Source organism: Colletotrichum higginsianum (assembly GCF_001672515.1).
Source record: "Colletotrichum higginsianum IMI 349063 chromosome 7 map unlocalized unitig_7, whole genome shotgun sequence".
In the NCBI taxonomy this organism is placed as follows: Eukaryota; Fungi; Ascomycota; class Sordariomycetes; order Glomerellales; family Glomerellaceae; genus Colletotrichum; species Colletotrichum higginsianum.
This window is the reverse complement of record NW_017263917.1, coordinates 3026934-3047165: the sequence shown is the minus strand read 5'-3', so window position 1 is coordinate 3047165 and position 20232 is coordinate 3026934. Positions and strand designations below refer to the sequence as shown.

Below are 20232 nucleotides of genomic sequence, written 5' to 3'. Positions count from 1 at the left end.
AGCATTCCCATCAAGAAGCCTGTCTCATCAAAATTGTAGATATCGTCATCGTGGATTCCGTACTTTGCGATTGTATTTCGTACGAGGGTAAACCAGGCCTGCACAATTGCAGGATCCTCAGCTAATGCCCTCTAATAGTCGATTCCACGTCGAAAACGCATCTTTAGTTGTGGTTGACGTCGTACGAAGTTCTCTGCCCATCGGGGTCCAACACGCGTCGCGTCGCGTTCGTCAAGGAGGCAATCAGCCATATCTCGTACGTCGTCAAGTCGCGGTGGAAATCCTCGATCGATTAGGTCAATAACTCGTTCAAGAATTACTGTTTCTTCTAGCTCAGTCATCTTCATTGATTTCGATCGCGTTTCTTGTCGTGGTAGTCGTCCGACGCGTCGGTCGCGAAGTGTTGTTCTTGGGACGTTGTAGATAGAAGCAGCCTTCCGTACGGATAGTTTTGGGTCTTTTTCAATAGCTTGAAGTGCAAGGAGAATGCGGCTTTCATTTGAAGTAAAACTCATTGTCGTACGTGGAGTAAAGCTAAGAGGAAGAGGGAAGGTGTAGAAGGAAGTAGAAGTGGGCGACTCACTATGATGGGCGACTCACTATGCATGTACGTTAAGTTATTTATATTTAAGTTTTAGAAATCCCTAATTTTACAATTAGAAGTTAATTATAAGCTATTAACTACTTTCTACTTGCAAATTAATAAATAGACTAAATAGATTAATTAAATTCTTAAATAATACTTATAATATTATATTAACTATAATTAAGATAATTAAGTACTACTAACGTACGTGCATAGTGAGCTGCGCATCATAGTGAGCTGCGCACGTCCACTGCCTTTCTACCTCTTAAACCTTTACACCTACTTTCCTCCACGTACGAACATGACTTCTTCTTCTAAAGAAAGCCGTATTATCCTTGCCCTCCAAGCTATCCAAAAAGACCCAAAAATGTCTGTACGAAGAGCTGCCTCCACCTTTGAGGTTCCTGAATCAACCCTTCGCACGCGACGCGCTGGTGTACTCCCACGAGCCGAGACGCGACCGAAATCAATGAAGATGACTATAACTGAAGAGGAGGTGATTCTTGAACGAGTTATTGACCTAATCGATCGAGGGTTCCCTCTGCGACAAGAAGACGTACGAGAAATGGCCGACTAACTCCTAAACGCGCGCGACGGGACGCGTACGGGACCCCGATGGGCAGAGAACTTCGTACGACGCGTCCCCCAATTGAAAATGCGATTTCGACGTCGAATCGACTATCAGAGGGCCTTAGCTGAGGATCCTACAATTATACAAGGCTGGTTTGCACTCGTGCGAAATACAATTGCAAAGTACGGAATACTTGATGACGATATCTACAATTTTGATGAGACTGGGTTCCTGATGGGAATGCTGTTGCATGCAAAGGTTGTTACAACGTCTGACTGTAAGGGAAGGCCTCGTACGAAGCAGCCTGGCAATTGGGAATGGGTTTCTGTCATTCAGGGTGTGTGTGCAGATGGCTGGGCGATGCCTCCGTACGTTATCGTGAAGGGCAAATATCACCTCCTCTCCTGGTACACCAACGGCCAATTCCCAGCCACATGGCGCATCCATCCAAGCGAAAATGGATGGACGACAAATGATATTGGCCTAGATTGGCTACAGCACTTTAATTAGTGCACAAGGACTCGTACGAAGGGCTCTTATCGCCTCTTGATCCTTGATGGTCACAACAGCCATAAATCGACCGACTTTGACGAATACTGCAAGGAACAAAGCATTATTGCTCTCTGCATGCCTCCCCATTCATCGCACGAGCTCCAGCCTCTTGATGTTGGGTGCTTTAGCCCGTTAAAGCACTCGTACAGCAAGGAAATCGAGAAGATGATGCGGATGCAGATTTCGCATATTACTAAGGATGACTTCTTTCCTGCCTTTAAAGCAGCATTCTTTGCCTCAATGGGCGAAAACAACGTACGAGCTGGTTTTAGACAGGCAGGCCTTGTACCTTTTAACCCTGAAGTGGTTCTTTCTCGCTTGGATTTCAAGCCAAAGACGCCAACACCATCAAACTCACGGCCAAGCAGCCGAGGCTCCTGGGACGCAAAGACACCAACCACAGCACTAGAGGGCGTACGAAGTGCTTCCTCTCTTAAAAAGAAGATCCAAGCACATCAAGGTAGCTCACCAACACCAATGTACGAAGTAATTGACTTCCAGGCCAGAGGTATTAGCAAGTTAGCCCATAGGCTTGCTATTGTTGAGGCTGAGAACCGTAAGCTTCGTACGGGGATAGAGGTACTAAGTAAGCGCCGGAGGGCAAAAAAAACACGACTACGTCTTGGAGGGTCACTTAATACTGCTGAAGCAGAGGCACTACAAGTAGAAAAGGGTGGTGTTGATGCTGGAGGAGAGAATAACCCTCAGAAGGAGGGTCGTACGGAAGGTGCTGAACCACGCGCGCGACGATGTGGCAATTGCGGAAAGTCTGGACATAACGCACGAACCTGTGAAGTAGTTTGGGATAGTGATGAAGAAGAGGGTGATAAGTAGTTTTAATTGATTTCGTACGTTGTAGTTGAATTAACTTATATAAGAGGTAGAAAGGCAGTAGACGTGCGCAGCTCACTATGATGCGCAGCTCACTATGCACGTACGTTAATAATATAAGGGCTCTAATACTTTTACTCTTAAAGGCTATTATAGCCCTTTAACTTTTTATAGTATTATACTAGACTTAAGTACTATAGGCTTCTCTATAGTAGGCTACTTATAGTACTTTACTCTTTAATAGGCCTTACTAATTATTATAATAATAGCTCTACTAACTAAGGCTATTATTGTTACGACCCAACAAGCTACAGGTGACGCAGCCCCACCAGGCCAGGCAAGGGCGCGGGCGGCACAGCATTTGTATGGACAAGAAACAGGACCACACAGGTGACTCCTCGGAACGGAAGAACTAGGGAAGGTCACGTGCAGATAAGGAGGACCGACGGACGATAAGCGGTCCACGCTAGGGACCGACATCCAGACAACCTTTCGCGAACTTTCTCTTCACAAAGTATCCACTGTTAGTAGCTGTTAAGATCATAGAGGGCTCCGGCCCACCGCACTATCATTTCTCATCATCAGCCCACGTGAGCTGAATTTCACCATCATGGCCGTCTCTCTAGACGCAGGGCCATCGATCACGGTTCACGGGGACGCCAGTACATCTCGACGGTCTGGACGTGTCCGGAAACCGACCGCAAAGGTCAGAGTGGTTGAGCAAGTCAGCTACCAAGACAATGCGGAGCTTAAAGACGAGATCAACAAGCTCTCAAACCTCGTCCAGGATCTCCTACGACGGGACGCCGAAAGGGAACAGTTCCTGAAAGACTGTTTGATGAAGATCGAATCCTTGGAGAAAGAGCTTCAGGAAGAGAAGCAGCGTTCAGACCGGCACCAACGTGGTCTAGCAAGGTCCATGCATGCTGTTAGCACAGGACCCAGCGAGTCTGCCCAGAGTCTCCAAGGGCATCCCTTACACACAGCCCAGAACCAGCCGCCCCAAGTTCGGTCCTACGCGATGGTGGCAAGCCAGCCACTTACCAGACAACTGCATGAAACAACTCCAGCAAAACAAGCCGCAAACCGGGCGGCTTCAAAAGACCTTCGCATCTTCGCACGTCTGCCACCTGAAAGCCCGCTCCGCAACGAGAGAGCCTACGACATCTACGCGTTCGTTCGTGAAAAGCTAAGTCCCCAAGCTCGAGAAGCCCTCAAGGGGATCGACCATGTCAAGACAGGATTAGCACTCCTACCATCGTCAGCAGATGGGGCAAAAGTCCTGCTAGAGAACAGAGAACAGATTGCTGCCCTTCTCCAGGCACAGGCGGTCGAGCAGCGCGACACCTGGATCCGGGCCTATATCGCAAACGTCCCTTACACCAGACACTGCCTGCTCACCAACACTGAGCTGGAAATCACGACCGAGGAGCTCCTTGAAGAGATCCAGGCCACGACGAAACTCAAGCCCGAAAAAGCATACTTTTCCAGAAAAGACGAAGCCGAAAGGCTAGGCACGGTGACAGCCTGGTTCAAGGCGGAAGCCGTAAGGCAACTACCAAGGCGCCTCCGTTTGATGGGGGCCAGCGTTTTCGTCAACCTGCAGTTTCCGAAGGAGAAGAGGTCTCCCCAATGCCACCGCTGCGGCGGCTTTCACAACGAACGAACGTGTACCAGAAGGAAGAGATGCCTCAAGTGCAGCTCTCCTTCCCACACGACCGAACAACACCGGGCACCTTGCGGCGGCACTGAGGGTCACGATGGCTGTGACTGCCCCTTTAAGTGTCCGTCGTGTAACGGGCCCCATGCCGCCTTTGACGTGACTTGCCCTATCAGACCAAAAGTGGTGAGGGGCGTAGTCCAGAGGAGGAACAAGGCACAGCTACGGGCCATCCGAGCCGAGGGAGAGAGATCGTGGAGGCTTGCGACCCAGCAGTCGCATCAACAATCCCGAGAAAGAGGAGAAGAGATGGACTGCAACCAAGCTAATGAGGGACATCAGGAGAATGCGGCCCTCTAGAGTCCTGCAGATCATGCAGGCGAACGTGGCCAGACGACCGCTCGCACACGAAACGGCACTGAATCTAGCCTACGCGGCCCATGTCGACATACTGCTACTTCAAGAGCCCGCTATCCGCTCGGAAGAGAGAAGGCTCACAAGATGCCACCCGGGCTTCGAGATCTTCACCCCAGTAGACAACTGGATTGAAGACAGACCAAGGGTGCTCACCTACCTCCGCAGAGGAACGGGACTACGGGGCGTACAAACACGCCCGCTGCCCAGCCCATCCACAGACCTGCTCTTCCTACAACTCCTGGCGGGAAAGCGGAAAGTTCTCACAGTCATCAACGTGTACAACGCCCCTTGTGGCTCGCTGCGACCAGGCCAAGCGATTAGGGATATCATAACAGCCTGGCAACCCGGACACCAGGAACGTGTGTTGGTCGCGGGGGATTTCAACCTCCGTCATTGGACCTGGCAACCCGAGGCGACCAGCTCCTCGGACGCTGATGACCTGGTGGAATGGACAGAAAACGTTGGCCTTGTCCTCCTGTCGCCGATAGGTGAAGCCACACATAAGGACGGCAACACGTTAGACCTATGCTGGGCGTCCGGCAGCCTCCACGGGGCATCCACCAGCATAGAAACGTCCCTACACACAACGTCAGACCACGAAAGCCTGCTGACCCGGGTCCCCTTGGCCCTAACCGATCCGGTCGACCCAACCCCGGGGAGGTTCCGGCTTGACACAATGGACGAGAAGCTCTTCCTCGACATCCTTCAGCGAAGTATACATCCCGTGCGCCATACTGCAAGCAACGCAAGAGACCCACAGGCTCTGGACATGCTAGCACAGCAACTCACAGATTGCCTTGTAGAAGCGCTTACGGCTTCTACAAGGCGTGCGCTTGGCAGAGGACCTGGGAGACCATACTGGGACGAGAACTGCAGGCGGAAACACCGAGCCTACACGACCAAGAGAGCAACTGTGGCAAGACTCTGCGCCTTGGGAATAGATTGTCAATGGGAGCGAAACGAGGAGGACGCTCTGAAACAGGACTTTCTCCATCAGCTGCGGCGCTCTAAGGACACGTACTGGAGAGGAAAGATCGCCGCAGCCTCCACTGGCAAAGATGTGTTTGAAATGGTCGGGTGGCAGAAGGCCAAGGGATCCTTCCAGACCCCTCCACTCCGGGATGGGAGCAATCCAACCGCGCTCATCTCACAACCGAAGGAGAAGCGGGATCTGTTCGCCCGCGTCCTCCTCAGAAATGCTGCCATCTCCACGGACATACCAGCAGAGAGCCCAGGACCTCGCCTGGAGGCCAATCTTCCTTTCCCGCGTGTTACAAAAGACGAGGTACAAACGTCAATCTTCTCTGCGAGAAGCACCACCCCCGGGTCCGACGGAATCACAACGGCCGTCCTCAAGACAGCGTGGCCCGTTATCGAGGACATCGTCTTCCGGCTCTACAGCGGATGCGTATGCGAGGGCTGGCATCCCACCTGTTTCAAAGAAGCTATCCTAGTCATCCTGCCTAAGCCGGGCAAGAGAGACAGGGCGCTCCCGCGCTCGTATAGGCCAATCGCGCTGTTGTCTGTGCTTGGAAAAGGCTTGGAGAGACTTGTCGCAAGAAGGCTTGCCTGGATCACAGTCAAGTTCCAGGTACTGCACGACCAACAGTTTGGGGCCCTCCCCCTCCGCTCGTGTAGCGACCTCATCGCTGCTGCCATCCACGATATCGAGTGTGCCTGGCAAAGAGGTCGTGTCACCTCTATGCTTACGCTCGACATCAAAGGGGCCTTCGACGCTGTGCTGCCAGGGAGGCTGATCCGACGCCTCCGATGCCAAGGATGGCCGGAGAACCTCGTGCGGTGGGTCTCGAGTTTCGTCCTCGGGAGAAGAGCAAGAATAAGGCTAGACGGAGAGATGGGGGACGTCTTCGACCTTGAGTGTGGGCTACCACAGGGCTCGCCCGTGTCTCCCATCCTCTTCATGCTTCACATCGAACCCTTATTCAAGCTGGGCACTGTTCATCCAGGCAGGAAGCGATCTCGATTTGGCTACGCCGACGACATTGCCATCATGGCAAGCTCAACCTCACTAGAGGACAATTGTGCCCTGCTAGCGAAAGAATGGGAAGAAGCCCAAGAATGGGGGGCGTTAGAGGGAATCACTTTCGACACCGATAAATCCGAGCTCATCCACTTCACCAAGAGACCAAAAGATAGAAACCCGCCAATCACCGTCAGACTGCTGGACGGGAGACAGCACACAGTTCAGGCCGTCAATCAAGGGGCCTCCCTACGGTGGCTTGGGGTCCACTTCGACCGGAGACTCACTTTCAAGAACCATGTGAAAGGCCACTGCGCCAAAGCATGCCAAGTAGTCAACGGACTACGGGGACTAGGGAACACCGCCTGGGGCGCGCCGACACACCTGCTGCGCCGTGCTATTGCCTCCTGCGTACTGCCCATTCAGTACTATGCATCAGAGGCATGGTGGCCGGGCAGGAATCGGATCAAGAACGGACACACCGCCTCGAACGGGGTCAACGGTCTACTCAACCAACTTGACATTACGCAGGCCAAGGCTATTCGAGCCGCACTTCCTGTGTATAGAACGACGCCTGTACCGATCCTACAGCGTGAAGCTGCCCTGCCCCCAGCAGAGGTGATGCTAGATGCGAAGCTCCATAAAGCCTCCGTAAGGATCCATCGCCTTGACGATCGACACCCCCTCCGAACGAGGCTCGGAGACAGGCCCGGACCGGACTCAAGACTACGGCGAATGGCAAGCCTTATCGAGAGACATGCCGAATACATCGACCCGCTAGAGCTACCGCCTTGGGAGCGCTCAGCCGACTGGCACACAGCCCTGAGCATGGTCGGCTATGAACCAAGGAAGACCAAGGATGAACTGGCCACCGCCTTTACAGACAGATTGGGAGCATTCTCAAAGCGGGACATTGTTGTCTATACTGACGGTTCCCAAATGGTGGACGGTAGCAGAACCGCCGCTGGAGCAGGCTGGGTCGGGTACCAGGCCACACGGCAGATCTTCCGAGGATCAGAGCCGCTCGGCCACCAGACGGAGGTCTTTGACGCAGAAGCGCAAGCCGCTTTTCGGGGCCTACTGGAAGCCATGAGGTCTCCCACGGCGCGGATGGCAGACAATGTTCATATCTGCCTCGATAACCTCGCAGTCGCAGCCAGACTCGTCACCCGGAGCCCAGGAAGCAGCCAGGCTAGGTTTAGGGCCTTTAGTGAGCTCTCTGCCTCTTGGGCACAGAGAGGACGGACAAGCTGGACGATGCCTGGCAGGGTATACATTTGGTGGTGCCCTGGACACACGGGAATAGCAGGAAACGAGGAAGCAGACGCTCTTGCCAAGGAGGCCTGCAGACAAATCCCAGAATCACAGCCACAGCCTACATTGGCGCACTTGAAGCGGGAGTCCAGAGCAGCCGATCTCCAGGCTTTCGCCAGGAGATGGCCGTCAATCTGCCCTCGGCAGTATGCCGACCTTGGGATAAGTCCTCATCCCAAGCCCCCCGAACTTCGCCTTCCTCGGCATTTGCTAGGAAGGCTATATGCGGCAAGATCGCATCATGGAGACTTCGCAGCGTACCACGAGAGATTCGCCCACCAAGACGCACTGCTTCACTGCAGTTGCGGAAGACGCAAAACCCCAGTACACTTCTACTTCTGCAAGCGTGGCCGTAAGGCCACCCCGCGGCATCTTCGCCGACGTATGGCGAAGGCAAGCATAGATTTTCTGCTAGGTACTACGCAGGGAGCTTCTCTTCTGTGCGAATGGATGGAGGCGACCAATTTCTTTTCCGAAATCTGCCCAAGTCACTGAACAGGAACGTTAGGTGAAGACGGCAGCCTGTAAAATAGTTTAGATTAGGATAGACCATGTCGGCATCGCCCGGCACGTCCCTTTTTACTCTGGACGTTAAATACATCATCATCATCATCACCGACATCCAGATCGTCGGTCCCAGGACGAGGACCGACTTTGAGATGTCGGTCCCAGGAACAACACCCAAGGATATAAGGACATCCATTCCGTATAGATAGATTACCTTCCATAGCTCTTCAGCAATCAACTTTGTGATTATCCCCTCGGATACTCTCGGCACCCTTCACTAGTGACCAACGTTACAAGCCTCTTGTTGAGTATACGACTGATCACCGTATCCCCTGAAGACCTGATCCTTTCAGCACGACTTACAGCACTGTTCCCCAGCTTCGTTGCCTCAGCTTCTGCTAATAGACACTACCACGGAAAGCCGACCGTAACACTTTGATTGCTCCTGTTCAGTAAGTTGACCCTACGAAGCTAACGAACAGTACGACACGATGGCCTCTAAAGCAACCCCCGCGACTCCTGCTCCCGCCTCCAAGGGAAAGGCCCCTATGCCTCCCAAGACCCTGGACGAGGAAATGAAGGACGCCGAGTCCTCTGATAGCGACGACGACGCCACAGAACTAGCCAAGCAGCTCAAGAAAACCCATCGAGACATGGCTCGTATGCAGGACGCATTCAACAGCAACGCAGCTGAAGTTACTAGACTCCAGCAAATGATCCAGCAGAATCCCGAGCGTGCCCAGCTCATGGCACTCCAACAGGAAGTTAATACTCTCCGTACGGCAGCCAACATCATCACCACCACACACCACGACGGACGAGAGAAACTCCGACTTAACTCCCCCCAAGCTTTCGACGGAACCCCAGGACAACTCAAGGGATTCCTCACTCAAGTTCGAGCTTACCAACGATTCCACGGAATGAGTTTCAAAGATGAGGCTGAGAAGGTCATCCACGCGGCCTCCTTCTTGAAAGGACGAGCCCTCGCTTGGTTCGAACCTCACCTCACCGACTTCATGACCAACGAGTGGGACGGACTCAAATCCAAAACCCAACTCATCTTCCAAGGATACCACGGATTCGAAAAGGCACTCCTGTCCCTCTTTCAGGAACCAGATGAACAACGACAATATGAACGCGACCTTGCCAATCTCAAACAGAAAGGCGCAGCCACTCATTACGCTGCAGAGTTCAGACGCATCTGTGCCAGACTTGACTACACTGATACCACCAAGATCTTCTTGTTCTACGAAGGACTCAAAGAAGATGTCAAAGACGAACTCTCTAAGCAAGACCGACCAGACGACTTCCTACAGTACGCGGAACTCGCTGTCAAGATTGACAACAGACTCTTTGAACGAAGAAAAGAGAAAAACGAGAAACGAGCACCCGCCAACTCCGGAAGAAAGTACCAATGGCAACCCCAACGACAATTCCAGCAGAACTACCCTCAGCGCAACGGACAAACCGAGCGCTCCAGAGGAAACAACTGGCAGAACAACCAGAATCGCAACAGCACTGCCTACGGGCACCACAGCGGCCCCATGGACCTCAGCATAGCCCAGAGAGACAACAAAACACGAGACTTCAAGTGCTACAACTGTGACAAACCAGGACACATGGCCAGAGAATGCCGGCAACCCAAGAAACAGCGATTCCAACCGGTACCCGAGAAGAGCCGACAAATCAACATTGCCAGCAAGGACATTCCCCACGCCTCGCTCTCATGGACCGCATGCTATGACGACAATTGCCTCACCCACCAAGACGGCAAAGAACAATCGGGATGGTATCCCAAACCCCCTAGAACACTAGCCATGGCCAGGTCAGGATATGAAAGAACAGGGATATGCAAGACCCCTAACGAACACCAACGACAATGTGTCGATGTCCTCCGACAAGTCTGCGGAATCGCCAGCTACCAGAAGATTCCCGACGCAAGAAAAGGACTCATGAAGGACGACCCAGCCAAGAAAAAGGAAACCCCCCAAGAACAACCCAGAACCCTCGCAATGATGCGACGGGGCACCAACCAAAAGCTCACACGCAAAATCAACGAGCAACTCGATGAGATGCTCCGGAAAGGACAGCTTGAAGAAGTTAGGAGGCCTATGCTTCAAGGCCTGATAGCACCAAACGGACAAATCGACATAACCGCACTCGACCAAGTTGCAGCTGCCAACCCACGAGACCCACGAACATGGACCTCCAAGCAGAGGGAAGCGTATGAACGCGCTGCAAGCGACCACCTGCAAGGGCCAGACAGCTTGAACTATTACGATTCAGAAGAAACGCCCAGCTACAGAATCATGCCCAGCCAGTACTATGAAACTTACATCGCATCCAGCTCTGACGAAGAGAGCCCGGAACCCCCGAAGCGACCAGAATACCAGATCATCCACCCAGCGGACGACAATCAATCAGTCAAGTTCCACGGAACTGCATACAAGAAGAACCACCCACCTACGCCACTTGTGCCAGGAGACCACCCCCTACTTGATCCCAGCAACCAGAACCATCAAGACTTGTTCTGGGCCGAATGCCTGGACGACAACTGCAAAGACCACAAGAAAGGCAAGAAGAAGTTCTACTTCTACCCACGACGCTACACAGAAGAACCCATTCAGGATGTCTACCTACACAAACAACTCCCATTCTGGACAATGCGACTCTACGAGGAAGGAAACATCGCGACCTTCGCTCCCGACCCCGAGTACCCTATGTCGTGCTACAACAACGACCAAGGATGGCAACAATGCAGACACGACGAATGCCTCATCCACTCCAAAGCCAAATCGAGAGCCTGGAGGAAGGCACAGGAAAAGAAACAGCCAAAAAACTGAAGACGCCTACGAAGAAAGGGCAACGTACGGCGACAACCTATAAGACCCTATGCGCAACCTACGACGCAGCACATTTTGAACTGGACATCGAGATCCAAGGACGACGAACGCGCGCAGTCATCGACAGCGGCGCCCAAGGAGACTTCATATCACCCAGACTGGTGAATGAACGAGAAATACCATGGCAGAAGAAAGAACGCCCGTACGCGTTACGGACGGTCGAAGGAGAACAAGTCGAGTACGGCGGCGGACTCATTGTTTTGGAGACAGTGCACCTCCCTTTGCAAGTTCATGGCCAGAAAGAAGAACTCCAATTTGACATCACAGAGATAGGAGACGCCGATGTCATCCTAGGAATCACATGGTTACGAAAGCACAACCCACGAATAGATTGGAGAACCGGCCAACTCCAATGGTCAGATTCAGTCACTGAGCAGCACTGCAAGAGCCAGGCCTCAAACGAATCTCCTAGAGCACCTCTTGACGACACAATACAACGAACACGATACATAGCCTATCTCCGGGAGATACGGCCTTCCAAGACGGTAGCCCCGGCAGCATCAGATCAGGGATCAGATCCACTCCTAGCTATTCCAGAGGAGTACCGGAAGTACGACAAGCTGTTTGCCCCAGAATTGGAAACAGGCTTACCAGAACATGGACCTTACGATCACGAGATCCCTCTCATCGAAGGCTCCCACCCGAAGTTCCATCCGATATATGGACTCAACGAAACAGAACGCGAGGCACTCGACAAGTACCTCGACGAGAACCTCAAGAAAGGATACATCAGACCCTCAGAATCGTCAGCAGGATACCCTATCCTGTTTGTGCCAAAAAAGAACGGCAAACTACGACTATGCGTTGACTACCGACAACTCAACAGCATCACGAAGAAGAATTGTTACCCGCTACCACTCATCTCAGAACTCCGAGATTTGCTACACGGAGCAAACTGGTTTACGGCCCTCGACCTCAAAGGGGCCTACAATTTGATCAGAATGAAGGAGGGCGAAGAATGGAAGACAGCGTTCCGAACACGCAAAGGACTCTTCGAGTACCTCGTCATGCCTTTCGGACTCACCAACGCACCCGCCACCTTCCAAACAATGATCAACCACGTACTCAGCGAATTTATCGACATATTCGTTGTCGTCTACCTCGACGACATCCTCATCTTCTCACCTACCCTCGAGTTACACAAGGAACACGTACACAAGGTCCTTCAGAAGCTCCAAGACGCCAAGTTATTGGTAGAAGCGGAAAAATGCGAATTCCACAGCAAGAAAGTCGATTTCCTGGGATACACCATCACACCAGGACAAATCGAGATGGAAGCGAAGAAAGTACAGGCAGTCAGGGACTGGCCTACACCCCAGAACGTTAAGGACGTTCAGTCGTTCCTAGGATTCGTCAATTTCTATCGACGGTTCCTCAAAGGTTACGCAGGAAATGTCAAGTGCATCCAAGACCTCACACGAAAAGACACCCCGTTCAAATGGACCAAAGAACGCAACGACGCATTCGAGAAAGTCAAGCAACAGGTCAGCTCAGAACCTGTCACTCGAATCCCTGACCCAAACAAACCCTTCGAAGTCGAGACCGACGCCTCGGACTTCGCCATGGGCGGACAACTCGGTCAACGCGACGAAGAAGGAAGACTACACCCTTGTGCCTTCTTCTCCAAAGCATTCCACGGACCAGAATTGAACTACCAGATCCACGACAAAGAACTCATGGCAATCATCGAAGCATTCCATGAATGGAGACCACAACTATCTGGTACGAAACACGAAGTCCTCGTATACACGGATCACAAGAACCTCGCACATTTCACAACTTCCAAGAACCTGAACAAACGACAAGTCAGATGGTCAGAATTCCTTTCGGAATACAACTTCCGGATCATCTACAGAAAAGGAACCGAAAACGGCAGAGCCGACGCTCTCAGCAGAAGGACGGATCACGAAGTTCCCGTCCCAGAGGAAACACAAGTTATCCTCAAGACAGACAAGAATGGAGACCTTGTCCCAGCACAGAAACTCCTCATGATCGCCAGACGAGTTATGATTGGCACGACCAACAAAATGACGCATGAGATGATCAGAGAGATTCACAGTGCTCGAGCACACGGACACCAAGGAGTTACCAAGACCTGGAAACGAATTCGACAACACCACGACCAGCGAGTAACAAGACAAGACGTCGCAGACGCAATCCGGGATTGCGAACCCTGCAAGAAAAGTAAGAATAGTCCGCACAAGCCCTACGGACTCATTCAACCACTGCCGGTACCACCAGCAGCATGGCATTCGATCTCTTTGGACTTTATTGTCAAACTACCAAAGTCAAGAGAACCACTCACGAAGGTCTATTACGACAGCGTTTTGGTCATTGTGGACCGACTCACCAAATACGCCTACTTCATTCCATACCTGGAAGCAAGTACAGCAGAAGACCTTGCGTACACGTTTTTGAAATACATCGTCAGCAACCACGGACTACCCAACGAAATTGTGTCAGACAGAGACAAGCTGTTTACTTCGAAGTTTTGGAAATCTCTGATTTCGCAACTTGGTGCAGACCACAAACTGTCTACCTCTTTCCACCCGCAGACCGATGGTCAGACCGAACGAATCAACCAGATACTTGAACAGTATCTACGATGCTATGTCAACTACGACCAAGACAACTGGGTACCACTGTTACCTACAGCCCAGTTCGCCTACAACAGCGCAGTCGGAGAAAGCACTCTCCACTCCCCATTCTACCTAAACTACGGATTCGAACCTACCGCACACGGAGAACCACGCGAAGGACCACGGGCCCTGAAAGCCGTGGCCGAAATCAACAAGATGCGCGAAATCCAGACAAACGTCTCCCAAGATTTGGAATTTGTCAGAGAACGAATGAAGAAATACGCCAACACTTCAAGGATTGGAGGACCATCCTTAGAAGAGGGAGATAGCGCCTACCTCATACGACGAAACATCAAAACCAAACGACCAAGCGACAAGTTGGACTACAAAAAACTCGGACCTTTCGAAATCCTCAAGAAGGTCTCGCCAGTCAACTACAAGCTAAAACTACCTGACACGATGAAAATCCACCCAGTCTTCCACATCGCACTGCTCGAACCAGCACCACGCGGATCACACACTGAAGACTGCATCATCGTTGAACCTAACGAACCAGAGTATGAAGTCGAACGAATCATCGACCACAGGAACGAAGATGATCATGACGAATATCTCATTAAATGGAAAGGCTACGGACATGAAGACAATTCATGGGAACCTATCAAGAACCTCCAGCACGCCCCGCGACTGCTTCAGGAATATCACGGCCACCGGACGACTCCTCCACCACCAACGGTCCCAGACCCGAGAAATCATCACCGAGCCCGAACGAGGACCAGTCCACGTCATTAGAAACCCCCATAAATTGCAGCTCCTCCACCACACCACGTTCATGAGCACCCAATGCCGACTCCAAGGCATCCGACTCATCGATCTCCTGCATACCCCTACGGAAAGTCTCGGCCTGACGATCGCGAACCAGCTTCCGAGTCTTCCGAATCCTCGCCAGACGACCTGCTGCCGTTGCCATCAAGGATTGCAAGCGAGCAAGCTCCTCGTGGAGCTTCAGAAGCTCCTCACCAGCTTTTTCCTCTTTTTCATCCCACTCTCTTTGCTGAGCATTCAACTTTTGAACTACAATCAGTTAGCCAAGAAAGAATTCATACGAATAGGGCTACCCACGAGTGGACGCCACCAAGACGCCGTCACAAGGCTTCTTGGCCTCGACACAAGCCCGACAGCGAGAAGAGCCTTCGCTGAAACGACAAGACGCCTTTGCGCGAAAACAGCGAGTACAAGGCATGTCGGCAACAGTAGAACGAGCGTCAAAGAACTCCAAAAGTGCGAGACGCTCACGATCTTTTATCTCTGTCTTTTGAGACTTAGACTTCGATTTCGATTTTTCGACGCGACCTGACATGGTGTCAGCATCATGAGGAATCAGGAAGCAAGTTTGACGACTCCCCAACCTGGGAGACACCACCTACTTATGTGGTCTTGAGGACAAGACCTTTGGAGAGGAGACCTGATGTTACGACCCAACAAGCTACAGGTGACGCAGCCCCACCAGGCCAGGCAAGGGCGCGGGCGGCACAGCATTTGTATGGACAAGAAACAGGACCACACAGGTGACTCCTCGGAACGGAAGAACTAGGGAAGGTCACGTGCAGATAAGGAGGACCGACGGACGATAAGCGGTCCACGCTAGGGACCGACATCCAGATCGTCGGTCCCAGGACGAGGACCGACTTTGAGATGTCGGTCCCAGGAACAACACCCAAGGATATAAGGACATCCATTCCGTATAGATAGATTACCTTCCATAGCTCTTCAGCAATCAACTTTGTGATTATCCCCTCGGATACTCTCGGCACCCTTCACTAGTGACCAACGTTACAAGCCTCTTGTTGAGTATACGACTGATCACCGTATCCTCTGAAGACCTGATCCTTTCAGCACGACTTACAGCACTGTTCCCCAGCTTCGTTGCCTCAGCTTCTGCTAATAGACACTACCACGGAAAGCCGACCGTAACAATTATTTAATTTAGTAGTAGTAATTCCCTTATATTTATAAGTATTATTACTATTCTAATTCTAATTAGTAAGATCCCCTTTTATATTATCTTATTAAATACCCCCTTTTTTTTCTATCTTAAAGATATAAATTAATTTAGTATATAATTTAATAATTTCTATAATGTCCTCTATTAGAGTAGGACTATTATACTTATTGTACAAAAATAGGGCTACTCTTAAATACTTCTTAAGTATTAAAAGGAGTAATTCCTTTCCTATAATAACTTTATGGAAGGTAAATTATAATACCTCTATTATTAATTTAATTATCCCTCTATTAATTAACTTTATAAAGTACTATAATAAGTTAGCTATTTAATTAAGAGAAAATTACTTAAAGAATTAACTAAAGTCTACTAATATTACTAACTTTATACTCCTACCCCCTTATAATTTAAATTTACTCTTTATAATAATTATTACTTTAATTTTAAAGTTATTATTAATATTATATATATTAAGAGTAACTACTCTATCCTTTATATTATTAATACTACTACATTCTTTAATGCAGTATAATTTCTTAAAGACCTTTCTACTTATTATATATAGGAAACCCTTTCAATATACTAAATTAATATTTATTAAGGACTACTAGACTAAATTATTACTCTCTTAAAGAATGAAACGGCTTCTTTGCCGCCTATTTCGGCAGGTTCTGCCTTCACATTCGGCGGGATATCTGCCAAAAACCTGACGCCGCTTTTAGCCAGGAGGGCCGACCCACCCAGCGATCCAAGCCCAGTCCCAGGTGGGGCATGTACCGCGGGGTATCATCCAAGGTACCGTTTGACTCTTCCATGCCAATGTTTCCCGAGGCTGCTATTTTCGTTTGGCTCTCATCACAGCTCCAAAAATGGCTTACGCACTGGGGGTACATAATCCACGACTGCTGCTTCCCAACAATGCATCTTGTTTGCATCCTTCATCATCCCTCCTTTCCCGACGAACGCTCGCCGCGAAGCAGTCAGCTCTTTGTGTCTCCCCCTCCCCAACAAATCTTGCACCTCTTCCATCACCATGCCACCCCGCCAGCGTTGTCATGTCGACGCCTCCAACTCGGACGATTCCTTATCGCCTAGCGATGACGACATCAGTGATGGCACCTCCAATGCCAACGAGGACGTCTTTGATGTAAACGAAGATGAAGATGGCCCGAGCACCGACGCGACGGACATCGAAGACCTCGACAAGGAAGCCGAACTTGACGTCGAAGACCAGATCATGTTGTTTGGTGGGAATCTCCACCCGCCCGACTACTGGCGGAGGGCGGTGGAGGAAATGAACGAAAGCGAATTCGAGGGTCAAGATTACAGTCCTTCGACAATGGCATTACTAGATAATGTTGAGGAGCAGTGGCGCTTGTAAGGACGACGTGGGCTTGCCTTTGACATTGCCGTAGCTAACGCCCTGAACCATAGATATTGCGAAGTCCTCAACCGCGACCCTCGACATTGCTACGAGACGCTCTCGATCAAACTCCTCTATAACTTTTTCGATTGGTACCTCAGCCAGAAAGTTGGCAAAGACGGGAGGAAGAGGAACGGCATCAAGAAAAAAAGCTCATTAGGGACATACTGGAAGATCTTCAGACTTGTGTTTGAGAGGGCTATGGGTGAGAGAATAGCCTCTAAGCTGGGTCGCAGCATGCGCAAGGTATGCAGGCGTTTTGAGTCGACACCACCGCTTTTGCTGACGAGATCAGGTTATTGGAAGGCTGGCCGAGAAGCACGGCCTAAACGACCAGGCGCGGGCCAACCGTATTATGACAATCGACCAACTGAAGCAGCACATCGAAGAAACGCTAAGCACAACACGAAAGATGTTTGAGGTGGGAGAAGTGCGCATCCTTGCTGTACTCTTTGTCCTGTTGGTTGCTCCTGCTGGCGCCCGTCGCAGAGCTATCGCGAGGCTTCGTTTCAGGGACATACGCGTCGTTCTAGCGAGAGATCCACAAGGAGGACCACATAAGCTTCTCATTCGGTTCACTCCGAAGTTCACAAAGGAATACCTGGGTGCTAAAGCTCAGTATGAAGCCGGTGCTAGTCCTCTGCAAGTGTCAAGAGCTAACGCGTCTCCAGGAATACCTATCCAATACCTGAAACTATGTTCGATCCCTCCTTACTGCTCAGCCCACACGTGTTTCTTCTGGGCATTCTCTTCCGCCACCAGGCATTTCGTGCAGGCAGCCTTATCTCACCGGACCAGCTGAAAAAGCTCGACATTTGCCCCGACGAGCTCGAGTTGCCTTTGCCGCTACGGGAGAAATTGAATGACACCTACATTTTCCGTCGCGCTGTTTTAGGAACCGAAGGTTATGTACTATCCACTAACGAACCCATTTCCGAGGCCATGATGGGGGCCTGGTTCAAGAGAATCGGTGAGCTTATGGGATTGGAATACTCCACCATACTTTACAGCTTGCGCTATAATGCAGCGAACGGATTTGATCAAAGCGGTTTGTGTTGTGTCCTTCCCCCCGGTGAACAATGCTAACCCCCAGCTATAGCCGATGTCAGCGAGGCGCTCCGAAACCTGGTCTTGGGTCACGCCAGCTCCGAACCGTTTCGACATCACTATCTTGGACGTGAAATTGGCGCCGATCTTTGGGGCATCCTCCGCGGCCAAAGGCCGCAACAGGCGCTGATCAAGCAGTCTGGCAGCATTGGCCACTCCATCAGCAGGCGTCGGCCAACCGACCTCACGCAGGAGCAGTCTGCATCCATCGCCACTCATCCTACAATCCGAAGATTGAAAGCAGCCCTTCGACGACTACCTCCTCGCTCCAAAGCGTACAGGGATGCTAGACGAGAAATAAACAATGAAAAGCAGAGACTCAGGAGAGAGCTCAAGCAGACTATCATCCACGAATGGACTGACAATCAGGCCGTTGACGACATTGAGCGCCAACTACGAGGTGATAGCTTCACCAAGCCTGCGGTGGCGGACACCTGCCGTCCACAGGGACCGGCACAAAAGCGCTTGCTCGCAGCGCTCACTGCTCCGCTCATCGCCACACTCGAAGACCAATACAAACGGAGAGACAACGCCATCGATGCAGTATCCGCGTACTGTCTTGTCCAGGAAGGTTGCACCACGCACCGGCCTCGGTCTCAGTCGAAGGATTCGCTCCCTAAGACGCCTTCCAGTGGCTCGGAAGTCAGCCCCCTTTCTCTTGCCACACTATCTGTTTATGCCAGGAATAAGACAGAGAGGCCAAGAAGATGCTTTCTATGCATTGGCCAGGCCCATTGTCTCCTTCCGGACGATCCTCGGGTGGATAATCTCATCCAAGAGTTCTACTCTTCCAACAGCCTGACTAGGCACTTCAAACGTAAGCACTTGTCCAAGATGAAAGCCGATGACAAGATAGAGTGTAAGGTTTGTAAGATGCCGCTGGTCCACAGGATGCACCTTCAACGTCATGCCTTTGAGGTCCACGGCACTGTTTCCTGAGCGTTCCTATCTCGTTACAAATATAGCAAGCCGTTTTAGTAAAGAAAACCCAGGACGACTCCATGACCCGCAACCACAAGCGTAAGCCAAGGTAGAATCCGATACCACCGCCCTGAGGACAACCCGTAGCCAAGCAGGAAGGTCATATCACATCCACTAGCAGTATGTACCTCACATCAGGTCATGCAAAGACGATCAAAAAGGCGAAGCCTAGACAGACAGCTAGAGGGATATGGGTCCAAACCGAGAGCCGGGCCTAGAATAGAACGGAGGTGTTGTCCGAGGATGTCCTCGTGTAGTCCAAGGATGTCCTCGTCTTGATTGATTGACTGACTAATTCATAGGCTGACCTAGCAGCTATAGTGGCAGCTATGCAGCGTGCAACTAACTCTCCCAAAACTGCTTCCCTTCTGCTTGAGTGTAGTTACTCCTCTACTGACTGACTTTGTAGATTTCTGCATCTATGCACTTGTTAGGCCTTTTCTGGCCCTCCTGTCCTTCTGCTTACTACTTATCACTCGTCTTCGCTATGTGTATTTAAGAGCTGTGGATGGCACCATCCTGAATTGCTTGAGAATCCCCGTCCTTAAAATCATTTGACTTCTTGTACTGCCATTGACGGGTTGCAGAGAATTTGCTTCATGTCCGTGTACGTTCGCTTGCCTGCCCACATCCGGTACCGTTCGTCTATCCAGTTTCTGCGCTCGAGGATGGTATGTCGCACCTTCTGTCTTCCGCGGCCGCATTCGCACTCGCCGGTGTTGGCCTTGTTGATGTCGTAGAGATAACCCTGCAGCCCGATCTTGCTTGTGCACATTTATGTGATGGCGGAGCTAATCGCTCTGTGCGTCCTGTTG

At 51.1% G+C, this 20232-nt stretch overlaps 2 protein-coding genes across 2 annotated transcripts; one reads left to right on the top strand and one right to left on the bottom strand.

Moving 5' to 3' along the window:
• Window positions 1-16939: 16939 nt before the first annotated feature.
• CH63R_10621 (C2H2 finger domain-containing protein) lies at window positions 16940-19375 on the top strand (the record flags this gene model as incomplete). Its single annotated transcript, XM_018305595.1, has 5 exons — window positions 16940-17283; window positions 17341-17575; window positions 17625-17947; window positions 18001-18377; window positions 18429-19375. The coding sequence occupies 5 exons, from the start codon at window positions 16940-16942 to the stop codon at window positions 19373-19375; spliced, it is 2226 nt and encodes a 741-aa protein (XP_018155019.1).
• Window positions 19376-19967: 592 nt separating this feature from the next.
• On the bottom strand, window positions 19968-20192 carry CH63R_10620 (uncharacterized protein; the record flags this gene model as incomplete). The annotated part of the gene is made up of 1 exon (XM_018305594.1): window positions 19968-20192. One exon carries the CDS (start codon window positions 20190-20192, stop codon window positions 19968-19970), a length of 225 nt encoding a protein of 74 aa, XP_018155018.1.
• Between the last annotated feature and the right edge of the window lie 40 nt (window positions 20193-20232).